At 36.8% G+C, this 11501-nt stretch overlaps 1 protein-coding gene across 1 annotated transcript; it reads left to right on the top strand.

The window, feature by feature from the left end:
• Nucleotides 1-288: 288 nt before the first annotated feature.
• Nucleotides 289-7894, top strand: LOC148939916 (actin 205-like). Its single transcript, XM_089106033.1, has 3 exons — nt 289-904; nt 2962-3340; nt 7284-7894. The coding sequence occupies exons 1-3, from the start codon at nt 779-781 to the stop codon at nt 7892-7894; spliced, it is 1116 nt and encodes a 371-aa protein (XP_088962159.1). The 5' UTR covers nt 289-778.
• The last annotated feature ends 3607 nt before the right edge of the window (nt 7895-11501 follow it).

The raw sequence follows: 11501 nt of genomic DNA, 5'->3' as shown, positions 1-11501 counted from the left end.
TTAAAATAAGAACAGTTCTTTAAAATAAGACTGTTCTTATTTATATGTTACCGTATCATATATATATATATATATATATATATATATATATATATATATATATATATATATATATATATATATATGATACGGTAACATATAAATATATGTTACCGTGAATGTCCGAAATATTGTTAATGGCGACATTCACCGGTGAATGTACGAAATTCCTTTGTCTCTGCTTGGATTATATTAGTTTGACGATTCAGTCTTTTCAGTATAATGCAAGCTATGATGGTAAAAGTTAAAGTTAGGTTAGATTATGTTATTATAGGTTAGGTCAGGTTAGATTAGCTTAGATTTGGTTCTAAATACCAGAAATGGGTTAAAAACCTCATCTAAGCTAACCCAACCGAACCTTACCTAACCAAATCTATTCTAACCTAACCTGTCATCATCAAACCTTGCATTAAATTGAAAAAACAATGACTGGCAATGCTGACTAAATACAAGGATAAAAAAAGGTATTCCAGACATTCACCGACATTCACACATTTACGGACATTTACGGTAACATTTATATATGTTATAGAATTTTGATGATCGGGTACCAACGATGAGTTATTAAGAGTGGAGTAGCAGTAATTATGATATATGCATTGTGTCTTGAACAGAGCTTATGTTAATCCCAAGCTCTTGGATGGTCTATAAAATTTCGCATTTTCAAAGGGTGTGCTTAGCGTATAATCTTAACCCAACCAATTTATGTTTCAGGTCAAAGGAATAAAAAGGATTAATCATGTGTGACGGTGATGTAGCGACTTTGGTTATGGACAATGGCTCCGACACGTGCAAGGCCGGCTTTGCCGGAGACGATGCCCCACGTGCTGTCTTTCCCTCAATTGTCGGCCGACCCCGTCGTACGGTACTGTGCTCTTAATTTGGTTCTTAAGTAAAGGGGTTTTCGAGACAAGCCGGGTCTTAACGCTTGTATGCAAAATGATTAGCCCTTAGCATATTCAAATATCTAAAATAGAACAGTCGGTACAGGGCCGGATTTGAATCTTTGGCACTCCTTGGCCGAAGCGTTTTTGGCAACCCCGGGCCCAAGCGTTTTTGAACTCCTAGGCCAAAACAATTTTTTTAGGGAGATTCCCGGGGAAATCTTTGAAAATTCGGGGACAGTGGAAGCCCTGGACAGAATGAAACAGACGAGTGATGAGTCAAAAGTAATGCAAGATAGAGGGGAAACCGAGCTCTCAGCTGCCATTCTTGGGAGATATCTGACAGCTTATAAGTGGCTATGGAATTCCTTCATTGTTATAAAATCACTTTTCTGTGAAAAGGCAGTGCAGCAGCAAAGTGTAACTGGCCCTTTGAAGATCACTATCAGTCCAGTTTTATTAAGAAAAAAAATCACTGTTTTTTTTTGTTTTTTTTTTGCAGCCCTTGGCATTGTGCGCCCCTCTACCCAGGCCTATGCACAAATCTTGGCCTGAGTGGATCATAATAAATTAAGCAGCAATAACAAAAGTTCCAGAGAAGTAGGAAAGGAGATGTCCAACTGTTCAAAGTTTACTAAACAAAACCTGTGAAACTAACCTTATCAATACCATCTGGGAGTTAACCTTTTCTACATTTCCTTTCAGAATAGTGACTAAATGACTCAAATGATTATCAGCAACAACAGTACGAGCGTGGTCTACAATATTCTGCATATCAATGCCAATCACTTTTGCAGCTCCTGCTTTTGCAGCAAGCATTGACAATATACCAGTTTCACAGCCAACGTCTAGTACAATCTTGTCCTTGAAAAGGTGCTTATGGGCAAAAACTATGGGATTTAATAAAGTGGCCGTGGATGGTTTTTTTTTTTTCGCTACTCACTCAATTCGTATAAGCACAAACTTACAGCGTTGCAGATAATTAATTGTAATGAAACTGGTGTTTCAGTGAACCCTAAGAACCATTCAAAAATCATTGCTTGTAAGGGTAAAAGACAAGTTGGTGCAATAAATTCTGCAAAAAAGGGGGTGACCGTAACGTCCCTTACTTGCATGTTTCCAAGTGGATCATACATGCTACCGATGTTAGTTTTTCCGAGGAAGAAAATGCAGGAGTTCACAGCACTGGATGGATGACCGCTTAGTGTGGTTTAAAAATTTGTAGCATTCTAAGGCATCAAACAACTTTCCGATTCTTCTCATATTAGATGGACATTCCAACGACACCAAGAACCTAGAGGTCCTAAAATAGTTTACAAAATAGTTTACAAAATAAGATACAAAATAGTTTTGTATCCTTAATCAAAATAAATAAAAAGCCAAATAATCGTTTTGCTTTTTTAGATGTACTGTTTAACTACCACCCCGTTCTGCCCCGGATAGGGGGCAGAACGGGGTATTTGACTTTTTTTATATTTTCATTAAATAAATAATGATTGCGTTCACTTTTTACAATATAAGTGTGAAACTTTGTTTACAGCAATACAATGTACTTTATAAAATTTTGTAGCCTTTTGTATTGACTCCTTCTAGTTAATAAAAATCATTTTAGACGTAGTAACCTGTTCCATCCGTGTTCCCCTATATATTAGGACTATATTTTAGTTCCCCTATATATTGTTCCCCTATATATATTAGTTCCATCCCGTTTTCCCCTAATTAAGGACGAAAACGAATAGAAATTACCATAAACAGGAGCAGAAATACCGACCCTTAAAATTCCACCGGCATCAAAATGAAAATTTCCTCCCCCCCCCCTGGCTCTATGTTAGGTCTATTTATACCCGAAAAATTGCAATAACTACTATTTTCCTTCCATGCAATTTTTGAGAAAATGATATTTTCTCAGCGTAAATTCTCTTCTTTGTTGCCTCATTGAAAATCTGCATAATTTTGGTTTTCTGAAGGGCTAAAGCCATCTTAACCCTCATCTTGTGCACAGTTTAACCTTATACTTAAGAAAGATTTTATTTCCTAGGCTGTCAATGTCGGTATGGGTCAAAATGACAGCTACGTCGGTGACGAAGCTCAAAGCAAAAGAGGTATTCTTACTTTGAAATATCCCATTGAGCACGGAATCATCACAAACTGGGATGAGATGGAAAAGATCTGGCATCACACCTTTTACAATAAACTCCGTGTTGAACCAAAAGAGCACCCAATCTTGCTCACTGAAGCTCCCCTTAACCCAAGAGCTAACCGTGAGAAAATGGCCCAGATTATGTTTGAGACCTTCAATTTCAAAGCCATTTATGTTGAAATTCAAGCAGTCCTCTCCCTCTACAACTCCGGTTGTACAACTGGTTTGGTGGTTGATTCTGGAGATGGTGTCTCTCTGGCTGTACCTATATGTGAAGGTAAGTTGAAAATATTTAAAAATACCGAAGTAATTGTTTAATAATGAAGACAAACGGGAGGTTGTTGATTTCAACCCGCAGAAAATAAGCAACATAAACACAAGTCTGATGTTTTTAGCGGTATAATACCTAGAAAAAATCCTTCCTCCCGTTTGGACCCTTCCCAAAAAGATATGTGATATCATCAAGCATGAAACTGTAACATATAAACACATTGACAAGCTTGTAAGCTATATTTGTGTATATTTATATTCACTCTACTTCCCTTTATCCAAATTTTGAAGCATTGGCAGAAGTAAAGGCTCCAGTATCTAGCAATATATTATTACGTAACTGGAACATACACAATGAAAAAGGGGTTTACCTGTCAAAGCAACTTTTCGAATCGACTGAACCTAGACATCAATCCGTTGAAGCACAAAGAACATCAAAATTAAGAATTTTTTTGGCCCCTGGACCAACCTTAGTGAAACTCGGTAAATAAAAACAACAACAACAATTGTTTCAACCAAAAGTAAAGAGCAGCATTAAAACTTAAGCGGAACAGAAATTATTCCTTACATGAGAGGGGCTTCCCACTCTCAACTGTTCGCTCTTTACGCTAAAGCTTTTTAGTGCTTCAAAATTCCAATTCAACTGTTTTATTCCAATTTTGGTTCAAAAGTTGTTCTTAAAGAATTTAGAAACAATATCAAACTTTTACGTAAAGAGCGAGGGGTTGAGAATATGACATTCCCCCTCTTGCATGAAATAATTTCTGTTCAGTTTAAGTTTTAATTTTGGTCCTTGCTTTCAGTTAAAAAAAAAACTTATATTTTATGATAAAGAAACACACCCAATAAACAAAAAAAAAGATTTTGAAGAAAATACCAGACATTTTTCGAAGGGAGCTGTTTGGGTGTAATCATGGATTCAGCATTAGAAGCAACCTAGTAAAAAATGAAGTTCACCCCATAGTAGGTGAAAACTTAAAAGTGCATATTGAAAAAAAAAACTATCATGTGAAGAAGAATTATACTTTGCAGCTAATTCACTAATGGTAACTGTTATTTCCGTTAATCTTAATGTTAAAAAGTTACTGCGAACACAATTTTATGGGAATTTTTGAAAAAAAGTAAGAAATTCCTCGAAAATGATGTCGGGTCGAAATGGGTCGACCCAGCGATAAATTTCATGGGGAGATGGACTGAGGGGTGGTAGTACTGTTTAAATATAATAAATGAAGTTTTTAGAATGAGAGGTACATTCCTTATTGAGACAGCACTGTAAATATTTAATTATAAAATAAAATCAAGCCACATTTTTGCGTTGACAAAACTTCAGACAGCAGATCGGTTTGATTTTCCTTTTCTATTACGTTCAAAATACCATTCATTGAAAACTCGAAAGAAAAAAAAAATTTGAAGACTTAAAATTTGAGCTTTAAGTTTTAAGACACATCGACAGGAATTTGATCTTATGAAAATAGATTATATTCGGAAATGAGTTTATTCAGACATGCAGCAAATAGGCAAGCTATATGGAAAATATAGAGATGTGAGGTAATTCTAGAAAATTTTAATACTGTCGACTCTCTCTAACTCAAATTTCACGGGCCTGTAATTTTCTTTCGAGTTACGTACAGTTCGACTTGTGCATAGTTCGAGTTATATAGGTCATTCTGCAGAGCTACAGAGGCTCAAAATCGCTTAATGGACTCCCTACAGCCACTACAAAGTTAGCTTTAATAGTGTATTAATTAAGAAAAAACCAGCTTTTTTTCAACTGAAAGTAAGGAGCAACATCAAAACTTACGATACCCTTGTAGCAAAATTTCGGTTCAATGTTTGGAAGGATTGTAACCGTCCATTGACTGTGCTGTGAATCTTGTTCGTCTTTTTACAAAGAGAAATTTTTCCAAGGCTCTCACTCTTTATGGTAGAAACCTAGTAAATGCCAATTTGGCACCTGCTAAGAATGATAAAAATCTTCTTTTTAGAATTATTTCTGGCAAAGATAGGTCTTCACCATCTTTATCTGCGGCTGATATTCCTGATGAGGAATGGTGTACCTATTATGAATCCGAATTTGCTGCTTCTGATCAGCACCTTGAACTATTTTATGAAGCTGAGTTAGATCAATTCCTTGCTACTAGTCCCAATAAAGAATTCGTTGTCAGCGCAGGCAGCATCGATTGAAGATGTCATGAGACATATTAAAGCCTAAATCATCCAATGGTATTGACAACATCAGTGTTTTACATTTGAAATTTGGTGGGGAGGCATTAGTCCAACACTTGGCATTTTAATGTAGATAATTTTTTACAGTGAATCGTACCCTCTTCTTTCTGCATTGGAGACCTTATCCAAATCCTCAAAAAAGGAAAAGTGAATTCAGAATGTTTATCGTTTCGACCTATTACGGAAAAGACCTGCTTTTGCAGGGTCTTCGAGCTTCTTTTCCGATCTGAACTTTAAAAGACGTCTTACACCCCACCTCACCAGTTTGGGTTCAAGCAAGGAATAGGTTGTGCTGATGCTCTCACAGTTGTAGCCAATGCACTAATTGATGTCGAATCCTCAGGAGAATGACTAGTTCTCGCTAGTCATGATTTCGGACGCGCCTTTGATTCCCTCATCCACCTAGTTATACTCCTCAAAGTGGCTAAACGTGGACAAAATTCCTTGGTGATTCACTGGCTTCGGTTTTGTACTCTCGACTTTGTGTTCGTTAAAAGTACCTCCTGATAAATATATTCCCCCTGTCCTGTTGGCCGTGGGAAATTCATTCCAGTCTTGAAAGGTGCACACCAAGGAGCAGTATCATCTCCCAATATTTTGAAAAATTGTGTTTTGGATGTTCAAGACCAGTGTCCTACATCTCTGATTCTATCTTCTCTGAATCTGTCTTTAGTGTGTTATGCAGATGATGTTTTGATTCTCAGCAGTACCCTGCAAGGAATGAATGAGATCTTTGTCACACTTCAGCAGGAGTATCTTAAACTCGGTCTTTAATTCAATCCTGACAAGTTCGAAATAGTGTTGTTTAACTTGAAAGGTGAGCCACCGTCCGTTATAGCGCTTGGTGATACCACAATGAGAGCCGTTGACCACCCCGTTTATTTAGGTTTTCCCATGGGTTCGTCGCTACGCCACACCCGATTCCTACTTCTAAACCATCTCACACGACGTACATCTTCTTCTTATGCATCAATTGTTTCAGCAAAACTTTGATTCAACCGCCTTCTATTAACTAGCCTTTTCAATGCCGTAGACCTCCCTCACATTTTGTATATTGACCCATTTTGGAAGCTGTTTACTAGAACTTATTGTATGAAAGTCCGGTCCCGTGAAGTATTTGCTTCAGTTGCCTCCTTGGCATCAAAATTTTCCTTTAATCAGACAGTTTAAACTTGTGGATCTTAATCTTGCAATCCTTAAATTAATTGCTAAACATAACCGAAAGTTGGATTCACAGAATTATTGGTACCATGTTTATATTCAAGAGTGCTCTAAATCAATATTGTTCTGTTTTTTTTTTTTTGTCTGTGTCATAGTTTCTTGTTCGTTAGCTTCTTTTTTTCCCCTTTACTCCGTCTTGTCATATTTTGTGATAAATAATAATAATACCCTAGTTCTCCTCCACAACTGAATTTTTGGGTTGTACTAAAGAGAAAATTACCTCAAAAATTCAGACAGCAGATTGCTTTGATTTTCCTTTTCTATTATGTTGACAATAGAATTCATGGAAAACTCAAAGAAAAAAATTAAGAAGACTTGAAACTTGAGCTTTAAGTTTTAAGACACATCGACAGGAATTTAGCCCCTTTGAAAATAAATTACATTCGGAAATGAGTTTGGATTCAAACACACAGCATAGTTGAAAACCTCCTCCCTCCCGAAGGCTAATAAAACTCAACCGAAATATTTTTATGTTATATACTAATTGTTCATTCTTTGTTTAGGGGTCATCCAGCGTCATGCGATTGGCCGTCTTGATTTGGCTGGTCGTGACTTGACGGAATATCTGATGCAAATATTGACTGAGCGTGGCTACTATTTTAGATCCACTGCTGAACGTGAAATTGTCAGGGAGATCAAAGAGAAACTTTGCTACGTGGCCCTCGACTTTGAAGAGGAAATGGCAACCGCTGCTGCTTCCACCTCTCTAGAACAGTCGTATCAATTACCGGACGGTAAAGTTATTATTATTGGTAACGAACGTTTCAGATGTCCCGAAGCCCTCTTCCAGTCATCTTTCTTAGGTATGGGATCGTGTGGCATTCACAAAACTGTAAATAACACTATTATGAAGTTTGATGATGACATTCGTAAAGATGTCTATGCCAACACCGTTCTTTCTGGTGGTACAACCATGTATCCTGGTATTGCAGACAGAATGCAAAAGGAAATCACCGCCCTAGCTCCTCCGACCATCAGAATAAAGATCATTGCCCAACCCGAGCGAAAATACTCTGTTTGGATTGGTGGTTCTACCTTAGCCTCTTTCTCAAACTTCCATCGAATGTTGATCTCCAAACAAGAATACGATGAATCCGGACCTGGCAGGATATAATACTTTTAAACACAACCATAAAGTGACAGGTCAACAGTGACTTTTTAATTTTGTTTAAAATCTTCATTTTAAATCTTTTAATTTCTAAAAAAATAAGCCAGTGTTTGATCCCTCAATAAACCTAGTTTAAATCTTTATGCGTCTATATATTGAAAATTGAATACAAAAAAATATTATTTAAGCTAATTTGGGATGAGACTCCAAGGATTTACGACCCTGATTCATCGTTGAATACCTCCCATTAAGAAGACCAAAAAAGGGTAAGAAGAAAAATGGAAAGGCTTCAAAATAAAGACAACTTGCATTCCTTGAATCTTCCAAAACTATTATTATTTAGTTCCGTTTAACCGCATTATTATTATTATTATTCATTTATACTATATATTTATTACTCTTGTTATTATTTATGTATTTATTGTTATTTAGTTATTTTAAATAATAATTTAACAATTCTTACTTGTTTCATTCTGTCTATTTTTCGTTGCGATCTTAAGTAACACATCAACATAACAAATTTTGAGGCCCGTGTGCTAGAAAAGGGGCTCAGAATCTGAAGATTTTCTCTGCGTATTCTCTATCCGATCGCTGTCTGAATTGTGCCAATAAAACTTTCCTTAGAACCCACAGGGAGAACGACAACGTACACGGTACAACGTGTACGTGACAACGGTCACGTACACGGTTGCGCCACACAGATTCAACATTGCATACCAGTGGCGGATCCAGAGGGAGGCGAGGGGGGCGCGTGCCCCCCCCCCTAACGTAGTCTAAAGTAGTGTAATTTACCTAATTAACGCAAGTTTGCGTTAATTAAACTTGCTCCTAACGCAAGTTTATCGGATCAAACTATTTTGCCCCCCCCCCCTCCTAAAAAATCCTGGATCCGCCCCTGATCCTTAAGGACTAAATCTATATTCCCTAGCTATCTGGAGAATCTATGTTCCCCCAGATAGCTATTTTTGACCCCCAATATTAATTCTTACGTACAGGCTTTAGAATATAACTTGAAGGTTATCTTGGAGGGAGTAGTGGGGAATTTGTCAAAATTATTGGCCACTGATTTGGTTAAGTTCCGTATTTTAAGATATGGGTGAGTTCGGGGCTGTATCCAAGATTTTTGATCGGGGGGGGGGCATCAAAAGAAAGCTTGCTTGAGGTGGGGGGTTAAGACTTTCCATAACAGCATTTTTAAGACCGATTTACGGGTGTGAAAAATATTTTGGGGAGAGGGAGGGGTCGGGCCCAGTAGCCCTCCTCCTAGATACGGCCCTGGGGAAGCAGGTTGATTAGTTTAAAAAAATATTTCTATTTTTGACCCCTAATATTAATTCTTAAGTACAGGCTTTAGAATATAACTTGAAGGTTATCTTGGAGGGAGTAGTGGGGAATTTGTCAAAATTATTGGCCACTGATTTGGTTAAGTTCCGTATTTTAAGATATGGGTGAGTTCGGGGCTGTATCCAAGATTTTTGATCGGGGGGGGGGCATCAAAAGAAAGCTTGCTTGAGGTGGGGGGTTAAGACTTTCCATAACAGCATTTTTAAGACCGATTTACGGGTGTGAAAAATATTTTGGGGAGAGGGGAGGGTCGGGCCCAGTAGCCCTCCTCCTAGATACTGCCCTGGGGAAGCAGGTTGATTAGTTGAAAAAAAAATGTAGTTTCCTGGAATTATTGGGAAAAGGCGAAATGTTTGTCGTAGAAGGGACCTCTAGACAACGCATTATTGGGTAACTTTGAGATTTTTTCTTACATAATTTAACAAAGTGCGGGGTTGGAGATGGTTACTTGACCTTTTAAAACATGTATTCAGTTTTGCGTTTCTTTATTCTTGCTATTTTGTGAAATTTGCCATTTTGTAGAACTAGTATTATTTGAATCGTATGCGAAATATTTAAAGAAGTTTTTAGGAGAGTTTTTGCTCAGGTTATCGTTTCTCAAACTTGTGAGTCACCGTCTCCCAGAGGTGCCGTCAGACGCTTGTGTATGAAGAATCTTTTATTTATTAACGAACGTGCTTCAATGGAACGTGCTTCACACAAATTCAAAATAAAATTGAAGAAAAACGTCAAGTAAAGGTTGAAACTACATAAATTAATGTATAATTTGACTTTGTCTAAAAGGTTGGATTGTTCCAGATAAAAAATATCGTCAGGTAATGAGTGAACAATGAGTTGTGAGCTAACTGATCTTGTCCTTTCAGAGGGGGGGGGGGCTGACTCATTAAAAAAGTTGGGAAACGATGCTCTGTGTGTTAGTCTATGGTTTCTATTTATGAAGCTGTTTTCTATCCCTAGGATTGTTCTTACTTCTATATTGTATCCTTAAGTATACATTACTGTCGTCGCACGCTTGTATTGTTTTGTTTTTTTTTACTGATTTAGACAAATAAGTTGTTTTTTTTCTTTATCGTGAATTTAAAAAATCAAAAAAAAAATCATAAATAATGGACTTGCACTCAGTTGGAGGATGAGGAATTTCCCCCTGATTCGTCCAAAGAACCCCTTCCAAAAAATTCTACTGAATCTTGCCCCTCCCTTAAGGCGTTTAGAGTATTATTTAGGTGCAACATCCTGACAGAGCTTGAAAACGGCATATAAGGTACTTATTATTATATATTGCCAAAATTAACAAACAAATTTTGCAAGCGACGACAGTGGAATATTCAAAGATTTTTGCAACACGCTATATCAAGTCTTCTGCAAAAATATTTCAAGAAGTACTATCAAAAAGAGAAAGAATTATTCTTTTCTTATAATTCTGTGTTGCAAATTCTGCTTAAATTTCATTGGTTTATGTTTGTGACTTTGACATATTTTCATAACTTGATCAAATTGTTCCTTTAGCCTATGGTTAAAATTCTAAGCCAAATCACCCCGTGTTTTAAAAAGTGATTGGTTCTCCTGTTTAAGTTCTAAGCCAATAACAAGAACAAAAAGTTCATTTAAGTCGCAAGATTCTTTACAATTAGTTCCTCTGTTTCTCTGTGTTTATATTATTAAAAAAAAATCAGAGTAATTACAAAACAATTCATATTGTGCACATATACCTTTATAAGCAAACTAAATGAGGGGCTAACTTGTAATTAGATGTGGGTATCACTCGGGTATCACTTCCCGAGGTGGGTTGCAAAACTCAAAAGAACCCCTTCCAGAGAAGTTTTCTGAATCCCCCTCCCTCTCTCTAAGGTATCGGGCTTGTGCGCAACTGATGTCGGTGTAACGCCTAAATCGAACCCATAACATGTCGAACGTGTGTGTAAATCGAACCGAAACGTGTAGTATAATTTGGAGTGAGCTATACCATCATTAAAATGAAAAATAAACCAAAACTTTGGCGAAGACATTCACACCGCGTACAAATAACAATAATTTGTAATAATATAACAGCATTTTGAATAACGATACCAGCAACAGCAGAATGTGCGAAATGATTTGAAGGAAATTACATCATCAAATCGGTTTAAGGCTAAATTTCATATATCTGAATAGTTTTGAAACGTAATGCCAGTGAGAGGAGAGGGGGTAGGATAACAAAAAAAAGTATCCTTAAAAAATAATTCAAATAAATAATACTAAAACTAAATATAGTGACATGTGCAAAAAATTT

Source organism: Artemia sp. Qi Xiang Cuo, chromosome 20 (genome assembly GCF_049724085.1).
Source record: "Artemia sp. Qi Xiang Cuo chromosome 20, ASM4972408v1, whole genome shotgun sequence".
NCBI classification, from domain to species: Eukaryota; Metazoa; Arthropoda; class Branchiopoda; order Anostraca; family Artemiidae; genus Artemia; species Artemia sp. Qi Xiang Cuo.
This window is presented reverse-complemented; position numbering and strand designations above follow the sequence as displayed.